General features: G+C 41.8%; 1 protein-coding gene across 1 annotated transcript; it reads left to right on the plus strand.

Moving 5' to 3' along the window:
• Positions 1–70: 70 nt before the first annotated feature.
• PARVG (parvin gamma) lies at positions 71–21,569 on the plus strand. Its single transcript, XM_021535519.3, has 13 exons — positions 71–188; positions 5,524–5,625; positions 6,135–6,199; positions 9,052–9,154; positions 10,123–10,263; positions 10,656–10,771; positions 11,591–11,646; positions 12,510–12,532; positions 14,476–14,537; positions 14,640–14,708; positions 15,548–15,649; positions 19,130–19,202; positions 21,166–21,569. Exons 2-13 carry the CDS (start codon positions 5,547–5,549, stop codon positions 21,243–21,245), a joined length of 969 nt encoding a protein of 322 aa, XP_021391194.1. The 5' UTR covers positions 71–188; positions 5,524–5,546; the 3' UTR covers positions 21,246–21,569.
• Positions 21,570–22,824: the final 1,255 nt, after the last annotated feature.

Consider the following 22,824-nt stretch of genomic DNA (forward strand, 5'->3'; position numbering starts at 1 on the left):
TCCGGATGGGACCATGGTTTCGTTTTTAAGAGCGGAGCACTGCGGCACGACTTCCCCTTGGCGTGCTTTGTGCTGCCCTGCATGGGAGCCTCCGAGCCTGGACTCAGCCCTCTCCCCCAGAAATTGCATCCAGACTGCTGGGACAAGGTCTTGGAAGAGCTTCTGGAGCGTTACTGAAGGAGAGAAAAGTAAGTTTGGAAAATGGGGCTCCTTTGGGTGCTTTTCTTCATAATCAGTGTTCGTAACTGGAAGATTTTCTGGGTCTGTGTGGATTGTTCTTACTAAGATAACATCTCTTCTGCTTCTTACAAGCAAAGATGGCTCCTGAAAAGTGGCACTACACAGGGAAGTGAAAATTAAATTTTAAATTGGGTGCAAAATGTGCATTCTTTTTTTTCTTTTTTCTTGTTTTCTAATTCTAGTTTCCCAAAGGTGGAAATAATACTATTAACATTCCCATTTGTTTTTTTTTTTCCTCCTCCTTTGTGTAATTTACTTATGAAATGTGTTTACGCTAGGCAGAGTAGGACTTTTGTCTTTTTGAACAGGAAATGAAACAGGTGAAACAGTTGGGTAGCATTTGGAAAGTGCCTTGTGAATATTCTACAGCTGGTTTGTAAGCCAGAGACTCCCATTAGTGCTTTGTGTGGTGCCTTGGGGATATCTGGGAGACAGACCCTGTGAAGACTCATGGAGGGAAAGTGACCCTGTGAATTAGTTGTTTATCAGTAGTTGTGACATTGCAAGTTTGTGCAATAGCCTAGCTCCTGATCTAAGAACTTTCTTGGCAGCCACTGCAGGTGGCACACAAGAAATCAAACATCCCTTGGGTTTAAATCAAAGCCTGTACATCCATGGCATACTCAGAGAATGAGTATTTCATTCAGAGAATGCCATTTCCTTTGACTAGCCCATAATTAAGCATCTATTTCATTTAAAGTTGCCATAATGAAATGCCTGTACAGTCAGTATTCAAGCAGTTGTCTCTTACAATGTATTCCAAGTACTGATAAAAAAATGTGTGCAGGAGGATAGGGGCTGGAAAACCAGGATGTCAGCCACAGCTCTGAGCAGAAAATTTAACTGATGGGTGTCAGGGGCTGATTGCAGCAAATGTGGAAATTTGTGTGTGAGAACCAACTCTTCTGACCTTTCCTATTTCTCATTAAACAGCTCACCCAAGGAGGTGTCCCAACCCTGGCATGTTCCATTTTATGTTGTTTCTGCAGTATGTTATCCTCTGAAAGGCTGTTGCCTGGGATCAAGCCTTACCAATATGCTGCAGAGCCACATGAAGGACAGCTTGGGAATGCTAATTATAAGTAATAAGCAGTGAGTCTATTAAATGCTGGAGAACTGCAGTTCTCAGACTCTGAAATGCCTTTGGGAAATCAATACTGATAAATATGAGCTGAAATACAATAAATTATGGGTTCTCAATGGTGTGTTGCTATGTAGGAATAAGATCTTGGAGATGTTGTAGATAATTCCCAATAAAGGGTCAGCAGTGATGCAAAAAGCAAACAGGACTTATGAGGAGAGGAGCAGAGACCACTGTGAATGCTGCAGTGCACCTTTCTAAATCTGGGCAGGTCTGGTTCCTAGCACTTCCAAAAGGCTGTGATAGTGCTGGAGGAAGCTCAGAAAACAGCACTGAGGATGAGCAGCTGGTTTTCCAGGGAAGAGTAACGCCAGGCTGTCTTTTCTCAGTTTTGGAAAGAGATGGATGTGGAGGCTTTGGGGCAGTAGGGCAGGATTGACACGGAGCATTAACACAGTGGTGTGAAAAATGTGGATCAGTTGGCCTTTGCCTGATGCCTTCATGGGGGGCTGGTGGGTCAGAGCAAGAAACAGGAGATGGAGCTTCAGGTGATGTGAACTGCACCTCCTCACTGCTGAGGGGTGAGAGACATGTTCAAGGGGGGAGTGGGGAGTAAATGTGTTGATAGCTCCTGGTGACCAGCCCCCAGCTTTGCTTTAGGAAGGCTGAACTGCAGACTGTTAAAGTGTTTTGGGGAAGTGTCTCTATATCCTTGCACTGCTTATAGATTTTGGGGTTCTGGTTTTTTCTCCTAAGGTACTGAAAGGGGGGGACTGGATACCAGGCAAGTTAATCTTACCCAATTAAAATTAGCAGATTTAACTCTGACTGACACACAGGACTGTGGCCCTAGAGGGTATTATGCTACCTTATTGAAAATTCAGAATTTTAGGCCTTGCCCTACAGGTTTCCAAATTTGAGAATGGCTCCTGATGTTCAGTTTCCTTGACCAAAAAGAGCCTGGGGGTGTAGCAGGCATCACACACCACTTTGATAGTTGAGGGAAGTAAGAGATACACAAGTTGAATATTGCAAAGCTGAGTGAGAGTAAGCTGTGGTTTACACAGACCATTTCTGTTATAAGCTGGACTTTCCCAGGGCATCACAGCTATCAGAAACCTAATTTAAAAGTAAGTTGTCCTCTGGGTTGCTCTCTGTTAATTAACTTCTCTCAGTTAATTTAATCTGGGCAGTCTTATCTCACACAGTTCAGTTGTTCCTCAGGCACTACATCACTCAATTTCTCCTATCTTTTTTTTTATCAAGCAGCTTTTTACAGATAGCATTCAGTTTTGCCACCAGCATACTGAAATGAATTCTCTTGTGACCCTTTCTCCTGGTGCCTTGCTGGCAATTTTGTGCCAATTTGTTTTACCAGATTGATGTGCAAAAGCATCCAATTGCTATTTTCTCCCGATATTCTCTCAGCTTTGGCAAAATCTGTGTTAAAATACATGTTCATAACACACCGACTGGAACCTGTAAGAAATTTGTGAAAGCCTTCAGAGCAGCACTGTGCTGTTTGGTGTATAAAGCTATCAAGCAGAGGAATGTCACTTTGGAGATCTCTGTACCACAGTATTTTCAGCAGGTGCCTGTCTGGGTGGTGGGAGCATCTCACTTTAGGCACCTGCAGCACCAGCTAGGGCTGTCTCTGATACCAGAATTGGAGGGAATGCCATTCCTAAAATTAGGATTAGCCACTCATTGAAGTGCTCTGGATTGTTTTTTAAAAGTGCCATTCCCACTCATTTCACAGGAAGCCTTAGGGCTCCCAATGTGGGCACCCTGGGTAGAGAGTAGGAGAACTCTCCTGAGGGAACCTCTAATATGGAGCATTTCATTTTCTGTTAAAAAGCACAAAACTGGTCATCAACCCCTCTTCTGCAGTGGGCCAGCAGTAAAAGTATTGCTGGTCATCACATCTGTTCTGCTCTGACTTCCAGAGACTGTTGGGAAGGATGAGTTCTCTTACTCATGCTAGAACAATAGTCTGCTCTAAGTGTCTGGAGCCCTCATCCTCCTATAATTTCTTCCACCTCTGCAGGCCACAGTACAATTGCAGTTTGTAATTCTGATTTCTGGCACATTAATCAATGTGCATTTAGTTTATGAAGAGAACCATTTTGCTTCTTGCATGTCTGGAAGGCTGGGCCCAGGGAGTGGTGGGGAATGGAGTCAAATCCAGATGGTGAACAGTCCCAAGGACTCAGGGCTCAGCACTGGGGCCAGTCCTGGTTCTTGTTTTTATTGATGATCTGGGGGAGGGGATGGAGGCACAGCCAGTCAGTTCATGGGCAGCAGCCAGCAGGGTGGTGTCAGAATCTGAGGTATTGATGATTCTGAGATTGTAGAAAGTCTCTGTCTTTCAGCCTCGCTGCCAAAGCAGAAGCCATAATTGGTCTGTGCTGGTTCCAAGGTTGTTTATTCTGTTTATCTCTAACATGTTCTGCTGCCCTGCCCAGCTCTGTCCTGCAGGGCAGCGTGTGGGGCTCTGCCCTCAGTGGGATGTTACAAACATTAAATACCAGAAACTCCCTGGGCTGGATTTACAATAACGTGCCAATATCTGTCACCTACGTTGGACAGCGTGTCCCCAGCCTGAACCAACAGAAAACTGCCAACACCACAGTGAAACATGGAGGGCATGAAGAAGGAGAAAAAGGACAGGACACACCCAATTTCCTCCAGCTTGTCCCCTTTGAACCCCTAATCTAGAATCCTAAAATTTTACTTTTGCACCCATGCCACACTTAATTATTACTGATATCAAACCCTCAGAGCTGGTAATTAATCCTGTAAGAATGAAAACTGTTTTCCATGGGCAGAGATCACAGACAGTGTCTCTGGGGGCTCTGTCCAGGGGGGTTCCTGACCCCTGCCAGGGTCCCAGACCTGCCAGGGCAGCCAGAGGGAAGCTCTGGATTCCCACAGGGTGGGGTGTGGATGTGCTGGGGCAGGCAGGCTCTGCAGAGGGATCTGGCCAGGCTGGATCCATGGCCCAAGCCGTTGTGTGGGGTTCAGCAAGGTCAGGTTTGGATCCTGTCCTTGGCTCACACCAAACCCTGCAGCTCCAGGCTGGGCAGAGGGGCTGGGAAGCCGGGAAAGGCCCTGGGGGCGCTGGGGACAGGCTGGACAGGAGCCGGCTGTGCCCGGGGGCAGGAGGCCGATGGGCCGGGGCTGTGCCAGCCATGGCGTGGCAGCAGGGCCAGGGCAGGGACTGTCCCTGTGCTGGCACTGCTGGGCCACACCTCGGAGCCCGGGGCACCTGGGGAGCCGCAGCACAGGAGAGACATGGAGGGGCTGGAGCGTGTCCGGAGAAGGGAACGGAGCTGGTGGGGCTCAGCCTGGAGCAAAGGAGGATCGGGGGAACCTTCTGGCTCTGCACAGCTCCTGACAGGAGGGGACAGCCGGGGGCATCAGGCTCTGCTCCAGGGAACAGGGACAGGACAAGAGGAAACAGCCTCAAGCTGTGCCAGGTTGGACACCAGCAGGAATTTCTCCATGGAAAGGGTGCTCAGACATTGGAAGGGGCTGCCCAGGGAAGTGTTGGAGTTTCCATCCCTGGTGAGATACAAAAACAATGCAGATGTGGCACTTGGGAGCATTAGTGGTGGGTGAGCAGTTGGGACTCAATGATCTCAGAGTTTTTTTCCAATCTGACTCTAGGACTCCATACTAGAATTTGTTAAAGACACTATTCAGATGCCAATAGCGGTCCTTGTCTCCTCATATCTGTACCAATAAAGGAATCTGCTTATATTTAGTAACTTATCTCAGTAATTTAACTATTGGTTCTGGATTTAATACTCCTTAAGTATCGGTAACTTTTATATTTTCTAGCTTTTATACATTAATATCTAGGGACTGAAACCTTTTTTCACTTCAGTTAAAATAGGGTTTTACTTATCTAATACAGGGAAAATAAAATTAAATGTAATTAAAGGAAGTTTTAGTTCAGGTCTTCAGGTTATTTTTTCCTACATTTTGATGATTAACACAAAAGAAAAATGAAAATGGTTTTAAACTTCTATTTTATTTGCACACATTTAAATATATTTTCAGATTTTTTAAAAGCAGCTAGTGATGAAATAGTTGACAAACAAACCCCTTCAGTTTTTTGTTTTCTTAGCACTAATTTTGATCTTTACGTGCTTTTGCTCATGTTCCCTTCCCCCCACCCCCCCCATGTTTTTTACCAGTTTGCCAGGAGTGATTAAAGACAATGGATCCAGACTTTTTAAATGCATTTACACAGCCTTCTACACTTGATCGATTCCTAACTGAGAATGTCATCGCTAAAGGTATGTGCTTTATGGACCAGGACAGAAAAAAGGCCAAAGAACCACCTAAAGGGTCAAACAGAAAATGTGCTGTACAAATGTATTCTATATTTTTCAGCAGTGATCCCATGGCTGTATCAGAAATGAGTAAGCTCTGTGTGTGCAATTTGCCTGCTGACTCTTTGAGGGCAGATCATCAAGAAGCAACATAAAGTCCAGCTGGTTCTTTAACTGAAATTTAAGTTTCACGCATGTGGATCTGACAAAGTGTTTTCCTCTTTCTAAAACTGTCCATCTAGATTTTACTCATTTGAAGTACACTGAAGCATCATTTCCAACAGCAGACTTAGTAGTCTGCTACACCAGTTTCTTGCTCATAAGGAATGAGTTAAAATGAAAAATAAATGTTTCTACATCAGGCAATTAGCTATATTGGGACTATCAAACTGATAGCAGATTTATCTGCACACTTGCTTTATACACAGTCATATCTGATAACTGTGATGGATCTTGTTTGCTTCTTACCACAGGCGAGAAGAGGAAACTCATAAAGCCGACCTCAAGCAACAACCCCAGACTGGAAGAATTGAAACTGGTACCACTTTTTATTGTATAGTTTAACCTTCACCTTGAGCTGTGCTAAAGGAAACAAGGAACCTGGTTCTTCAACTTCTTTCGGCCCTATAAATTGCCCAGCTCTCTGACCCCAGTCCCCCACTCTCTACAGATGGGAATGAGCTCTTCTTTTGGTGTTTGGGCACCAGACAAGTGAAACCAAATAAGCTTTTGATCCAACACAGTGTGAGGGAGGCTGGGGCCATACAGGATCAAGCTTCCAATGCCATGAGCACTGCTGGGTGTGCAGTGCAGATATAAACCTGAGTGGCTTCTGATGTGACACCTCTCCTAACCTGAGCTGTGTGGGCGAGCCACATCAGAAGCACCCAGTTGCCCTTGCATTGTGATGGTAGCTAAACAGCCACGAGAATCCAGCCAAAAACCCAGGCTGGGACCACAAGGAGACCTGTGTCAGCATTTGCTGTGACTAAGGAGAGATATGGTGCAGGTTTGCTGCACTGATCCTATGGTAGCTTTTAGGATTGCTCTGCTGATTTGCAACAGCCTTCAGCAGCAGCTGGCTCAGCTGGCAAGGTCAGCAGAGGGCCATGGGATGAAGAGTGTGCAAGTCACCAGGAATTCGGGATGGAAGCTTTCTGCTGTTGTATGGTACATTGCCTTCTTGAGGTAACTGTGAAGGATGAGTCCTGTTCCATAGACGAGTACTTTATTTCCATCTAATTTTGAAAGTCTCCCCGGTGTGTTCAATCAGTGTTTCGATTTCTCTAATGGCACAGTTCACGTAATGAAACCTCCTGGAAGAAAAGTTGCATGTGTCTTATGAGACCAGAACTCCTTGCATTATAGAGGTGCTGAAATTGTTAGAAATATTATGAAAAGCAGCTTAAGATATGTGCTATTGGTCATAATTTGTAGCATTTATAAACATGTAGATAGGTGTGTTTCTATTTTAGGTATTCATGCACATTTGATCAAAAAGATTTGATTTTTGTATCAGGTTTTCATGAAGTTACACAAAAAGAAAAGTCTGAAAAGTAGTGCTGCAAAATGCAATTATGTTGTCTATAGAAAGACTGGATTTGTTATTTTGAGTTTGCCAAAAATGAAGAGTTTTCCTCAGTTATGAAAATTTCTGTGATCTTCAGTGCTTAATCCATTTCCTGTCAGAGATTACTGGAATGATGTTCATCACTGTCTAACATCTTTTGTTTGTGTGATGAGGAGATGGAAATTGTGTCCTGAGAGAGACAAAGTCCTCTGGGTTCCCATCAGTGCCCCTTGATTGCCTTCTTCATCTAAAAATTTGATGGCTTCTCTAGAGAAACATTTGGGATGGAGACAGGGACAGGGAGGAATATTCAAGGGAAGAACAAGGGAAGCAAAGAAACTCACTGGGGAGAGAGGCTTTCACTGAATTTTCATTTGGAGGTGGCTTTGGAGAAGTGAGAAATCCGAAATGGCTCCCTGTAGTTGCTGTAAATACCTATCTGCATGTAAAGTAGGAGATGGTTACATTCGGAAGCCAGCAGCAAACTTCTCAAAGTATTCCTTTTCTGTTTTCTTTGTTTGCTCATTTTTAGACATGAGGCTCTGCTCTGCAGCTGAGTGGGGCCCCCACAACTGGGCAGAAAGCAGAACTGTGAGCTGCAGGCTGTGGATGTGGCTGGGAGAGCACAGGAGGGATGCCATGGGTCTGTGCTCAGCTGTGCTTGCTCCTTTTCTGACTTCCCTCTGGCTGCTCTCCTGTGTTTGGGGTTCTGCTCTGCCCCTCACACATCTGAAGTGTCACCAAGTATCAGCTGAAGAGCACAGCTTTCTGCTCTTGTTACTTCTTAGCTGAGGATGCATTTTACAGTTTGACAGCTTCCCAGTTCAGGCTTTTTTTATTTCTTTTGCAGTTTCAAGCTTCTCAGAGACTTTTCTTTTCAAATCCTTCTTACATTTTTGTTAATGTTGGCGAGCTTACAGGAATCTGGTACGAATTTTCTCCTCTGTGTACAGCAAGTGAGAAGGATATAATCCACTCCAGACGCTCACTTGTAACAATCACAGCAATAAAAGCAATACCCTTCCCTCTTACAAGAGGGATGTTCATGTTGGCAGCCAGCTAGGGCTACTGCTTTTCTGTTCTGCTTCACCAGGTCACCTTCCCTTTCCCTCAACACATGTGGATAAAACACATGCTTCCCTTTCCCTCAACACATGTGGATAAAACACATGTGGATAAAGCACTGAGGAACTGCTTTGTTCTCCCATCTAGGAGCACATGTGGTTCCTCTCCTTTTGTAGCCAGACCTTGGCTTCCTGAGCAGCTTCCCCTTTGCAAAGGCAGGAAGGATATTGGAAGGCCAATGGGAGGACTGCCACGTAAGAAAGTTCCAAGGAGGTATTTGAGGATTGAGTGGTACAATATTGCAGAAAGAAAAAGAAAACAAAACCAGGAGATGAGAGGGAGGAGTGCTAGTAGTGTGGATAAGTACAAGAAACTACCCACAGAATGAGCCAAGCCTCTTTTCTCACAAACTTCTGCCTGGCAGTTGAATTTTTGTGAATTCTGTGATGTGGGATGAAGGCAGGGAATGGGAAGTGTACTGTGCAGGCTTTTCCCTGGTGGAAGTGGAAAGAGGGTCTTTTTTCCCAGCTGTATAACATAATTCCTTGGAATATAAGTAGCAAGATGTCTGTCTCACTTAAAAATTAGGGAAAACTAACCCTTTGAAAAACAACCAAAAACCACAAAGGAAGTGGAGATTGAAAGCAAACCAAGATCTGAAATAAGAGGCTGAAGACAGAGGTGAAAGACAATATAGTCCTGAGTGCTGTGCTATGTGAACAACAGGATTATAATTGCTTTGTTTTCCCCTGCAGTTCTTGACTGATTGGATCAATGGAACTCTGAAAGAGGAGCACATAGTAGTTAAAAGTCTGGAGGAAGATCTGTATGATGGGCTGGTACTTCATCATCTCCTGGGTGAGCTGCTCCTTTGAGTTTAGTTATTGCAGACGTCTCATGGAGGGACTTTCCAATCAGAGAATAAACCTCAGGAATCATGGTAGCAGGGACCTGTCATCACTTCTCACTGCACTGGGGGCCAGCTGTGATAATCACAATTCGGAATAAGTTCCCACTATCGTTTCATGTGGCTATTGTACTTCTAAGAAATTCTTAATACCTGTAATTGACATAATGAAAATGTTAACTATGAAGTGTGAAATTCAGTGCTTCTGAGATGAAGGAGAGTTTCATAAACCAGGAACACAAAGGTGGCTTGTGGTGCTACCAGAAACATTGGATGGAATCAGCACTCTCTGTGCTGAATACTGCATATGTTTTATTGCCTTAAAAACAAACAAACAAACAAAAAAAAACCCACCAAAAACTTAAAAGCTCTAGGTCCAAAGAACTGTTCTGGTTTGGAACTGGTAAAAATCTAAGAGGCTTTTGGCACTATGTGGTGCTTGTATAAAGATGTGACCTCCTGGAGCAGCCCATTATCTATTTCTGTTTCTCAATCTCTCCTGTCCCTACTACATTTTTCTTTCTCTTTTCACTCTCTTTGGGGACATCTTTTAAATCTATCTCCTTTCCACCTAGGCTGAGCACAGCAGCATGAGTAGGACTGGCGGATTTTCATAGTTTAATTGCCTAAGCAATGACCTCAGATTTCTTCTATATATGAGTTGATATCAACTTTGTACATTATCTACAGGAAAGATTCACTCTTTGGATTTCTGTAGAAGAAATAGAAAGAGCTAGGGCTGCAGGATGATGCTACAAGGAGTGACTTGAGTCCTCTCCCTTTTGCAGAGCTCTTAAATGATATTGAACATTTAAAACAATACTTTGTGTGCTTTGCTGTCATTTTATGTTTCTAATTGGTTGTTTTCTCTACAATGATGTTAAAATGCATCCTTCTTTCTGTGAACCCTCTGTAAAAGAAAACTTAGGCTCTCTCAAGCTGGATGTTGAGAAGATTGCATTGACAGAAAAAAAACAGCGACAGAAACTCTCTGTGATTCTGGAAGCTGTGGCCAAGTGTTTGCAACTGGAAGAAAGTCAGCTGAAATGGAGTGTGGAATGTAGGTGCAGAAGTGAAATTGAAGAAAATTTTCCATCACAGGCTTCCTGTGCTGTAAGGCTGCTGTGAGGCAGTGTGCTGCCAGAACAGTAATTAAATTAAAACCTGTTTTCAGCTACTAGTTGAATCAAAAGTGAGACAGAAATATCTGACCCCGCCTGGGTCTGCCTCCTCTGTGTGTGTGGCTTGTAGATCACTTAAGAGCCTTCAGCATCCCTGTATGTCTCATTTTTAAGCTGTGCTATTGCTAAATTTTGATATTATATAAACCCCAATCTGTGTTTTGGCCCTCCATGACTTTGGGGCTCTCTGCACAGAGAGGATTCATGATGTTGGAGGGAAGTTCACATGTTTTGCACACTGAGCATTGTTTTCTTCCTTTACACTCAACAGCTATCTTGGCAAAGGACTTACTGAGCACACTGCATCTTCTGGTTGCAATAGCAAAGCACTTTGAACCCACCCTGGCTCTGCCTCCAAATGTTCAAGTGGAGACAATCATCATCGAGGTATTTGTAGTTTCAGTATTTGTTACAGATCCTAGAAGTCCTTTCCCAAGGCAAACCTGCTTAGAATTAGGAGCAGCTGTGTGTGCAGCTGTGAAACAGATACTAGTATTTCCTGTAAACCACACCTTTCAGTTTCTGAATTTTTTGGGTTAGATTGAGTATTCAGTTTGGATACTCTATCTTTAAAAGGGGAAAAACACTATGCTCTTTTTCTTCCTCAGCCAAACAAGGGAATGGTCCAAACTGAAAGCAGATGTTGATCTCTGTAAAGAAGCAAATGAAGAAATTCTGCTGTTACTGTCTCTAAATATTTTAAAATAGAAGATTGTATTCATAAATCATGAAGGCTTTTAATGCTGAATTTAGGTGACAGGAGTTCTTACTCCCCTTCCATTGGGGTGACATTTTGGTAGTTTTCTCTGCAAGCAGATATCTACATGCTGTCTTCCTCTATTTTGTTTCTTCAAGTCAATTCTGAGACTGTAGGAGGATACTGAATATCCTACAATTTGGGATATAGTTGCAAAAATTAGCACCACCAGTGTATGTAAACACAGAATGTTTTTCACTGCATAAAAGGGAAGAGCAGCAAACACCAATGACTTGCTCTGATGGGGAAGTAAGAGATTTCCTGTTGGAGACTGAAGAGAGCAGAAGGAAACAGAAATCTCTCAAAACACCTGTGCTAACTGTACTGGAGTTATTGAATAAATGCCCTGTTATAATTATTTAAGGCAGCAGACAGGTCATGAAAGCTTGTTTATGGATTTTTTTTTTTTTGTGTGACAAACCCAACATTGTTTATTGTCCTTTCAACAGACCACCTCCGGAGGATTAAAGACATCAAATGCAGTGGAATATATCACAGAAAACAAGTAAGAGGGGATATATCTGGTTTTTACACTGTCAATCAGAAAAGAAACGTTGTGGGTGTGTTCCTCCTTACAAAAAGTAGCTGGGATCATGATGATGAAAAAGGTGTAAGCCCAGACATGCATATGCATGTGAGTTGTTTCTCTTATTTCTTCCCTTTTTTTTTTTTTTATTCCCTCTTCCTCTTTGGCATTATGGTGCAATACCTTTATTTATTCTATATATAAAACAATATATGTGATTATTCCTTAAGCTTAGCATTTGTTATTGCCATGGAATTTCATAGCAAATATAGTAACAAAATTCCAGTACTGTAAATTTACCTGTGCCAGACTAAACTAGAAATTTTCTAAAGCCACAAAGGTTTAAATCTACTTGAAATTTGCTGCTATCTTGTTTTTAAATAAAGAGAAAGGAGGCAATTATTTTCTTATTTTATTGTGAAAGAAATCTTTTTAGCTTGCTGAGTGTGCGAGGTACTGCCATTATTAAAGGAGTTTAGTTGGATACAATTTATATACCAAAAAAAATGCATATCATTCTAAGAACTAGAAACAGATTTTCCTACTATCATCTTCAAGCTCTAATATCATGAGCAGCTTATTGCAAGAGGATATTGAGGATTGTGCTTGTAAAATAAATGTTCATTGGTGTGTGAGCCAGTTAAAATCTCATATACTTCCAAGACCCTACACAGATACACAATCTACTTAAAAATGTCTGTTAGAAAGTCACTCTGGCATAAAGATAATGCCACCTTGAATTCTATTTCCTGCTTTACAGGATAGCAGATAAGCAAAGCTTATGAATAAGATCAGCTCTGCTGAATCATTTTTCTAATTCTTGCTTCTTATTGCACTTCCAGGGAGACCAAAGGAGCGCAGTCAAGTAAGTGCTGGCATTGCCAAGTTCAGTGTTTCATTATGTGCTTTTATACACTATGTCCTGATCCATTTTTACCCCATGATAAAATCAGCATGCTCCCACTAAAGTTAATGGAGATTCATGGATTTTTTTCCTGGTGTTTTCTTCCAAAAGCCTTCTGTTAATGCCTGATCATACCAAGAGAATACAGCTTGGAAAGTGGGTGGTCACTTTGCCTGTGGGCTACAGGCAACTGATGGGAGGGGGGACAGGGCACGAAGGGGGGTTGATGACCCAAAAAAGAAACCTGGCAGAGGGCAAAATGCCAGCTTGGATTTGTGCATGGACCATGCTCACTGTTGGAACTATTTATAAAGGCTTCAGAGCTGTGCTTCTCATTGCTACCGGTTTTTGTACTTTCCTTCCCACAGTTTGCAAATGAGATTTTGAAATCCACTGGTACTGGGTTGTGGATGGCAGCTCGGTCAAGCAAAATTCCCAGAGCTTTTACCCTTAGGGTTTTTGAGGGCTGGGAAACACTTGAGGTGAAAAATGTCCCTGTGTGCAAAGCCTGCAGAAGGGTTCAGTGTGAGCTGCTCTTCCCTGCCGCAAAGGAGCACACAGAGAACCAAGGCAACCATTTCAATTCTCTGCTTTTTGTGTCCTTTATTTTAGCATTTTCATCCTTTGCAGAGGTGCAAACTATATAATTTAATATCTATTTATCACTTATTCCACTGAGTGATCTATAGTGTGGGCTGAAATTGTGAAAAACACTCCAACTCTTACCCTCTGCCCTAAACAAAAAAAAAGAAAAAAAATTAAAAAAGAAAATAACACTAGAAAAAAAAATGAAGAAAAAAAATCCCAACCCATAATTAGGTGTTTCTTCTAGTGGGCTGATTCTGCTGGGAGGAGAAATCTGCAATTCACTCTTCAAGATGCTCTCTATTTTTGACACAGCCTTAGCAAAGAGAGAAATCCCAAAGCGTGGCTCCAGAAGAGGGCTCTCTCTGATTTCCTTGATGGATTCACCTATTCCCTGACACTGCTTCCACAGCAACCCTCAACAGGCAGAACAGAGAAACCTGAGGAATCCCTTTCATAAAGGAACCTTCTCTGTCATTGTCTTTGGGGAGGAATTTCCCTTAAGCAAAGCTGCCTTTGCTTTCCTGTGCTGTAGAAGCTGCTTCTCCATTTAATTGTGCTGCCAGAGTTTCAAATATTTTGCTCATGCTTGAACCAGAGCTGGGTTGTGGCTGGGTGAGGAGGTGGATCCTGCCTTTGCTGCACCTGGGCAGAAAAGGGAAGTGAGGGTGGGACTCGTTTATTTTCTCTTTATTGCTAGAATTGATTTAATTTCCTTGGAAGTTTTAGACTCCTGCTAGTTCTTGGGCACAGCTCTGCTGGCATCAGCTCCTTGCCCACTTTAAACTGGGTGGCAGAACTGGCGGGTTTTGAGGTCTCTGAGTTTTCAGAGGAAGGGCAACTTCTCCATATCTTGCTTGTGGTTTTTTGAAGGAAGGAGGCTGGGTTTTTTTTCCCCAAGTTTGGTGTAACTGAAATTTCTGTTTAGGGAGAGCAGTAAAACATACAGCTCTTCTGCTCCCTGCATTTTATCCCAGAGGTTCAGGGTTAAAAAAACCTAAAAAAGTGAAAAGTTATAAACTGTGGTGATGTAAAACTTAGCCAGTGTTTAGAATGGTGGCAGCACAAACTGAAAACCTCTGCAGGTGAAAATTACAGAACTGAATGAAGTAAATAGTTTTCTCTGATGTGGTCAAGCTGAAGGAAGCCTGTCATCCTGTCCTCTGATAAATATAAAAGAAGCATCTTTCTCTGCCTCCCTGCTGCTCTTTTCCTCCTTGGATTCTAAGTTGTATATACCTTTCTCCTTCTGTAACCACATTAAAGCTCTGATCTCTCAGTTATTAAAAATGAAACCAATTAATGTTGTTTTGATACAGAAGATGATGCCTTTGATGAATTATTTAGCTGTGCTCCAGATAAACTGGATGCTGTAAAAAAGGTAATTTACTTTTTAGTAGACATCAAAATCTGTTAGGCTCAGCTTAAATACTGGAAAAGTTATTTTTTTCCTTTCACTTTCTTCTCTTTCTTTTTTCTTTAGGCACTTTTGCAATTTGTTGACCAGCATGTTGGAAAATTAGGATTAAATGTGAAAGACATTGAATCTCAGGTAGTGTACTCCAAGCTACATGTTACCCAAGTTTTGTCAGCCATTGGCATGTTTCCTCTCACCATTAGGAATTCTCCTTTTTATTGCAGTAATTTGAAATTTGGCAACATAATGATTTCCAGGTTTAAGTTAAGATATCAAGCTTTGGTCTCTGAGGTTCTGAAGCTAATAATTAATGCAAGAATATAGCCTGTGTATTGAATGCTGCCCTTGTAATGCTACAGGACGTAATTTTCAGAGTCAGCCCAACTCCTAAGGGTGCTTTCTTTGTCAGGATGGAAATAAAGGTGTCCTGAACATTAAAATGAAAGCCAAGTTGATTGCTGTATTTAGTGATTGTTGATGCTGCATTTGCTTCATGGTATGAAGGCCTTATTTTCATCACATTTCAAAATCTCATCCTCTGAATGTAGAGCTTCTTTAGAGTATGAAATTGCAAGAGAATTTTGGCTAAGCACCCTGGCTTTGTTGAACAGGGTTCTCTTCTGGATTTTTCCACTGGGCAACTGTGAGAAAAGAAAATTTTCAAGTGTTTTGTCATGCATAACTAGGCACAATTTTCTATTGTTTATAGTTATGTATTTATGCTCATCTGAAGTGTTTTCCTATTTGGAAGAGTTTGCTTTAATAGCTGTCCTTTTACCAGGTTGTATTTTCATAAATATGAATTTCGGAGCCTTATCGAACTAAATAAGAAGTTCAGTGTGGAAGAGGTTGAGGGAGCTGAGTCATTAGACTGTCTCCTTACCTGAGCAACATTTTATTTCCTTTATTGATAGAATGGCATTTACTGGAATGTTTTACTAAAGCCAAATAATTTTTAGGTCATTCTTATCTAGTTTTCAGATGGGGTTATCTTACTTCTCCTAACTGGACAACTAGAGGGTTACTTTCTGAATTTAAGGAATTTCTTCCTGACTCCAGCCAGCACCATGGAGATGGTAGGTTGTTCTGTCATTATTTAGAGCTTGAGCCACCAAACTGTGTGCTTTGCCTCTTGCTTCCACTGCTGCTGCTGTGTGTGAAGTCCCATGCCCACGGTGTTTGCAGGAGGGGGGTTTGGGGCAGTGCCAACACAGGCTGTCAAAATATCTCAGAACAGGTCAGTGTCCTCTTCAAAATTAGCATCTCATGGGAGGCAAACACCTGTTACTTGCACTTGTTTGGCATGGCCACGCTTCTGCAGCCTTCTGATGAAATTCAGGGCTCTGTGTGCTGGGGAATGGGTGTGTTCTCTTCTACCAGTTTGTCCTGCAAACAGGATTTGAAGAGGATGAAACATCTTACATAGCAGAACTGGATCTTTGTGAGTTTCTTTTTGCTGCCTTAAAAACATACATTAATCAAGAACATGGCCAGAACATTTTGAAGGCCCTGTCTGTGTTTGGGTAGCTCTTGAGAGTTTACATCCTTTCCTCCCCCGAGGTTGGGGGCTGCAACATACTCAGCCAGACCTGCTTGCCACCTTTTTCCACCTCTACTAGGCAGATTTCATCTGTGCTTTAAAAGTAAAAGCTGTCACCAGCCAGAAGGAAGTGTGTGCTGGGCTGCCTCCTCCGCAGGTCTAGAATGTTGATATATTTTGAGATATTTGAGGTATTTTCAGATTGTCTCTAGCGTGGGTAGGCTTTTATTCATTTGGGTCTCTGAGTAGCTCTGAAAATTTTGAAACTGTAGCTATTTTTCCTGGTTTGTGCTCAAATCTCTGGAAGTGAAATGTGTCAGATCTTTTTTGCTTGAGAGCTGCCAGAGAAGAAAATCTCTCCTCTGGCATGGTTTGCATTACGGCTTCCCTGTGCAAATGAAGCTTTCATCTTTTTCCCAACCTTGGCAGAATTTAATGCCCCTGGGCAATATTTATTTGTAACAAAAATTCTCAGCGGTCCTATATTAACAAATAAATATTCCCATGGAGCTTTTCATCAGAAAGTTTAAAAGAACAATTCTTTGGCACCTAGGTTCAAATGTCATCAAAATTTCATTGCAGTCAGTTGGTAACTGTTTCGAGTATTAGGAAAAAAAAAAAGTGGGTTTTTTTTTTTAATCTAAGAACAGGGAAAATATATTTTGAAGGGTCTAATCAGACATAATCAAAGCATTTCCTAAGAGTTGTTTTTCTTCCCTTTCTCTTCCACTCAGTTTTCAAAATTGTTTTGTCTGTTCCCATGAGTTGGACAGAAATTTTTAACTTTTCTGTTCGCTTTATTCAGAGGAATAAACGGAATAGATTCTTATTTAAAATTCCATAAACAATCATTTTCTTTTTGGTTCAGCCCTATTCTAGCCTCACAGATATCTTTCTGGAAATGAGCTAGCCCTAAAATTCTGGTACAAATCAAAGCTCAGACTTCCTGATTCTTACCCTGCCCATCACTGGCATCAGAGAAGAATAGAATGGGGTTGGGTACTGCTTCAATACAATTCTTTACATAACGTGTACTACATTTACAAAACGTAATAATTTCATTTTAGCAAAGTTACTCCCAAGGACTGGACTTGCTGTTGAACACTTTGCCAAAGTGGTATTTCCCATTTGTTTCTCCTCTGATGCTCATTACAAAATGAAAAGCGGGATGACAACTAAAAATATCGATCGGCCATAGTTCAGCTGTCATTCGTACACAAAGTGTGTCTTTCAATTCCCCTGTGCTTTCTAACTCCCTGTCATTTTAGACATTAATTGCTGCAGTAAAGTATAAAGATATAGCCTCTGCTGGGATTTAAAAGATCTCATTTGTTGTTGGAATGGTGACAACCACATGCACTGTTGGGATCAGTGTGGTGCATCCACCATACAGTTCCTTCTAACCAAAGCCATTTAATGACAGAAATTTAGGAGGTGATCAATTTTGAGGTGCAAAAAGATAACGCTGCATGTGGGCAGGTTTGTTGCAGGGTTTTTTGGGGTGTTTATTGCCAAAAAAAGGCACTTAAAAGTAACTGTAAAGAAGTGCAGCCCTGGGTGCTTATGAGTGTAGAAAGGTGTGTGTTTTCTGAGACAAAAAATATGATCACAAAATAGTTCAGGCTGAAACTAGGGGTGATATCTGTGCAGTCAGGAGATGAAGAAGATGATGATGGAGGGCTTGTGTGCTTGTCAGAACTGGTTCTTTGGCCAAAGCAGGCCCAGAGCTGAAACACCCCAGATGTCCTGGCCACTGCCCAGTTGTAAGTTCAAGAAAACTGTCCAGCTCTTTTGAGTCAGGAAGCACAGCTGGACAAAGCATCTTATTTTCAAGGCTTCCCTTTCTTGGATAATTATTACTATTTCTGTCTGAAGGTGCTTTTTGAAGTGTGCATGTTGCCATTCCTTGAAAATCCCCAATGCATTGCAGAGAGGGAAATATGCCTTTTTAGCTGTGTTGGTTCACTAAGGAAACATTTGATTTATTCATTCCAATCAGTAAACTGTGTAGAACTGCATGTTCTTAAGCTCTCCTGTCTGCTGACCATCAGAGGAAGGAAACCAACCTGAATCCAAACAGGCAGCCTCAGTTACTTGTAAACCAGAGAACCAGGTGAAATATAAATCTGTTGCTTCACTTCAGAGCACAGGGGTTTTGCTTGGCTTATGCAGGGGGGACTCCTGTGCTTGTTGTCACAACATAACAGGGAACAGCGACCTCCAAAAGGAAGAATTGTCCAGTAGTTCAGGGAAGGCAGGAAAAGACAATCTGAAGTTCATTCAGGTCTTATTACTCCTTTAGAGGAAGGGAATTTGCTAATTACCAGCCAAGTAAACAACTATCCTTAAGCTGTTAGAAGGGGTTATTACTTTTAAAAAATCGATTACAACTCCTGCTTATGTGTGTGATGCTGCTTTTATGTGGGGAAGGGAGGTAAAAAGCAATGAGGAAGAAATCCTCAGTCTTCATTCATACATGTGGGATGAATTTCTGATGAGTGTTATGAAGGATATAATTACTACTATTAATGTGAATAGACATTTTAGAAGTACAACAGAACCTTCTAGCTAACAAGCATACCTGATCTTTGCAATTCTAAAGAAAATATAGAGAACTTTCCCCTTTTCATTTGTTCCAAGTGTGGTAAGCATATGGACATTGTTTAAAAAATACCCAGAAATAGCTCCATGCATCCATTAGATCAAGTTAGGAATCTAGCCTGTTTTCCTCATTAACACAAGTCTTTCGCATGCAAGGTCTATTTTTAAATAAATGGATTCTTCTGCCCACCTCATGGGATATGTTTTGCTGGAGATGGATTTTACATCTAATTTTATATGATAATTGGTAAAAATTCTGAAGAGCACTTCATCAAAACTGAGGAGAGGAATATGAGTACATATTTATGAATGTTCCTTTGAATCATCTTCAGCTACTAGAGAAATACTTTTTAAAACCTTCTGTTGGTTAGGAAATATTGTCAGCTATATTAATATATCTCTCTCTCTCCAACAGCTCCACAATGTTAACCTGGCACTGGAGTTGCTAGCAGAGGGAGGCCTTCTGAATTTCCCTGTGAACTCTGAAGGTGAGTCATAACATGCAAACTTACCTGGAATAGAATTGCTAACGTCCCAGCTTAGCAATAGTTTGGATAATTGCAGGAAGCAGGTTCTGGAAATGACACTGGCACATTTCATTATGTGGCTGCTCTACAGCTCCTCATGCAGAATGAACTGTAGAGGTATATGAACTTCTTTTTGAAAAAATCATTATTTCTATACTAAAAAAGTTGGATTGTTATAAGTTTAATAACTTTACACTAAACTTAAACTGTTTAGTAATTCAGTATTTGTTAAAATTTAAACCAGTGACAGCTTCTAGGGAAATTACAGCAGCTGAGCTGGAGGCAAAGCTGTTTTCCTGTCTCATAAAAACTTTCAGTGCATTAAAAGCAAGCTTGTTTCTGTTGGAAGATATCTTGGAGAATTTCTGTGGAAAATCAGAAACACTGATCACTCTATTCAAACTCTGAAGAGTGGTGGGTCAGTGCTGAATATGAAAGTCACAGGTTTTTAGTTGCTGTTATGCTTGGTTCAGGCTTGGGAGCTGAATTTTGATCTCCTTCATGCAAGTGAATGCTTCCATCACTGAACCAATGTACATGCATGCCCCTCTTTCTTTCTCCACCACAAAAACAAACAAACAAGTTCCATTTGGACAAGTCCAGTTTTCCAGTTCAAATTCTCCACAGAAAAATTTGGTGACAGTTCTTGATGGGAGGAGGGATGTGGTTAATTAATGAGTGGTGCTGTGGTTGCAGTCTGACCTCTTGAAGGGCACATAATGCCAACATTCCTCTACAAGCTTGTGGCTGAAAAAGGAAGTCAAATCTTTATTAAAAATAAAAAGTATTATTTCAGTTCTAGCCCCCTGTTAGTTATTTGAGAGTGGGTGCATGTGCTGGGGACATAACACATTGGTATCATGGAGAGGGAGAAAGTATTTAGGGCTTCCTGTGTTGTTCCTTTTGTTCTCTTTTTCCACTACTGCTTTGGTGATGTCAGCAGTTTGCATGCTGGGCATTCACAAACTGTGGGCTTTTTGCTTTCCTGCACAGAGCTAGGAGCCTGGAAAGCTAAAGAGCTTTTTTTTATGTTCACATTAACAGAGTAATGGGTGTGGGCTCAGGTCTCCATGCTGAGATCCACCTTTTGTGTGAAAAGAAATAAATCTGTGCTTTCCTTCCTCCCCTCTGGCTGTTCTGCACTGCCTCAAACACAGAGCTGATCAGTACAAGAAATACTGGTGCCAACATCCTCAAGTCCTTTACCTTCACTGGGGAAATCCTCAGCTAGTGAGTAAATTTAATATTATTTATGAGTCCTTGCTAGAGCAACACTATTTAAACTCTTCAAGGATCTCATTTTACTAGTGTTTCTTTGTTAGTCTTTCTCCCAGTGATTTACAGCACCATAAGAAGAACAGAAACCCCTCTGAATCCATTACTCTCTTCCACTGCAATTTTTAAATAAAAGAGCAGTTTATCTGGTGAAGAAGCAAGAAGCTGAAAAATAAATTAAAACAAAACCAAACCAAAACAAAAAGAACCCAACAAAAACAATGCATCAAATGTCAGTAAAACGTTATGGAAATATTACAATAAAAATTAAAGTGTCAACAAAAAAAAAGTGTGCGAAAAATAATGATTTCTGACACAGAATAATCATAAAAACCTCAAGATATAAATCCCTATTAATTATCTACTCTGCTTTTTGCTAGTGAATTTCTTACTCTGCATTATTTGCCTTTATTTGTCTTCCAGCAACAGAGTGCAGCAGAAGTCCCTTTTCTTCATGCTAATTTAACAAATTATTACTTTCTACCTCTGTAGTTCCTATTTCACTTCCTCTTGCAATTCCATTGTCCAAGTTCACATTATGACTGGGGAAATGTGGGAGCCTGTCTTTGGCAGGTGCAGACTCATCCTGTTCCAGGGATTACTAATACTTCCCATCTGGTTTTGTTCTCTCTGCTTTGTGTATCCACAGATATTGTGAACGGAGATACGAAGGCTATAATGCGAGTTCTGTATTCCTTGTATTCCAACTACAGAACCAAGGAAGCATGAAGAGCAAGGCCAAGAGCTTGAGATGCCTTCTTTTTGGGCTTTTTTTTTTTGTCCCTAGCAGACCATGGTGTGGTTTTTGGATTCCCAGCTTTGTTTGCCACTGCTCCTGGGCATTCACTGGTGTTTGACGCTTGCTATGTTAACACTGTATAGCAAATATGTTGTTCATGCAAGGTTTCACATACATAGCCTGAACAACTGTAATGTATGTCCAGAGCTGGAGTAATTCTAGGGCTGCAGCTCTTGTTCCAGATCCTGCCCTCTGTATTCTCTGAGCTCCCCAATGCTGCAAAGAAATTAAATGTGTGTTTATTTTGGGCCCTGCATCCTTTGCTCTTGAAGGTGACTTTGAAAGTTCTTGCATCCTCCCCATTTTCCTGCTTTGGGAAGTCATTTGGGAAGCCAGAGAGAAAAAAGACCCAGCAGAGTGGGAGGGTTGAGACATACCTGAAGTTCAAACCTGCTTTAGAGAGGTGGCCAGTGCTGTCAGATAAAAGGATATGAATTGGATGCCAAATGAATAGGTAGCAAAATTGAATGTGAACTTACAGAGTGTTTTATAAATGTTTCAGTGCTCATTTGCTCGAATATGGAAAAGGCACTCAGCACAATATGCTGGTGTGAGACTGCAGGAACAGGGGGTTCTCCTGCACAGCTGTAGAAGGATGCCCTTATTTCCTTGCTAAGTCGGTGCCAAACCATGTCCAGCTCCAATTGAAGCCCTGACACCACCTCTGGCTAGCAGGGATGCCAATGCCTGTCCAGCATGTTGTGAGAGGGAGTCACACATCTGCACTTTGTCTGCAGTAAGAGGTGGGCAGATGCTGGCTGAGCTCTGCAGCTGGTGGAGGTAGAGGCTACTGTGGGTGGGAGCAGTGAATTCAGCTTCCCAGCACCTCTGACAGCTGAGTCATCTCAAATTTTTTCAGGTTCTCCTAGGTGAATTTGTCCAGCCTTCCAGCAGTTTCCTCTGTGTGCCTCAAGGTAGCCATGATTTATTAACAATCACCCTCTGTCTTCCTTGGGGGATTTAAATCAGAACTCCTTTCAAAACCTCCATCTCCTCTCTCAACCTTAAATTTGAGATGTTGCATAAAACTAGAAATATAATTAGAAAAAAAGAGAAAGCTTCAGTATTGTTCTTTCACTTCCATCTAATTGGAATAAATTTCCTGCCATGGGTAACTCTGACATTTGATCTCTGGTCTGATCCTCCTTCTGTGTGTTAAGGGGAAACCAGAGCTCACGGGGTGCGACTGCTGACATTTACAGAGGAGAATTTGTTGTGTCTGCCTCCGGATCATGCAGCCCAGGGAAGATCCTTAGATAGCAATGCTGCTAAGTCTTTTGAAAATGGTAACACTGCACATCTGCTGGGCTACAGAGCTGTGCAAACTGCCCCGAGACCAATCCCTTCTGCACCAAGAATTAGCTTGTGGCATTTTTACAGATAAAAATACCATCTTTGGTGCCAATGAGCTACCAAGATTCCCCAGCAAATGTTAGTTGTGTGTGCTGATCTGGACAACTTAAGTAAAGAACACTTGGTTCTTTCATTTGCAAGTCCCCATAGGCACCT

This window comes from Lonchura striata, chromosome 5, assembly GCF_046129695.1.
Source record: "Lonchura striata isolate bLonStr1 chromosome 5, bLonStr1.mat, whole genome shotgun sequence".
Taxonomy (NCBI): domain Eukaryota; kingdom Metazoa; phylum Chordata; class Aves; order Passeriformes; family Estrildidae; genus Lonchura; species Lonchura striata.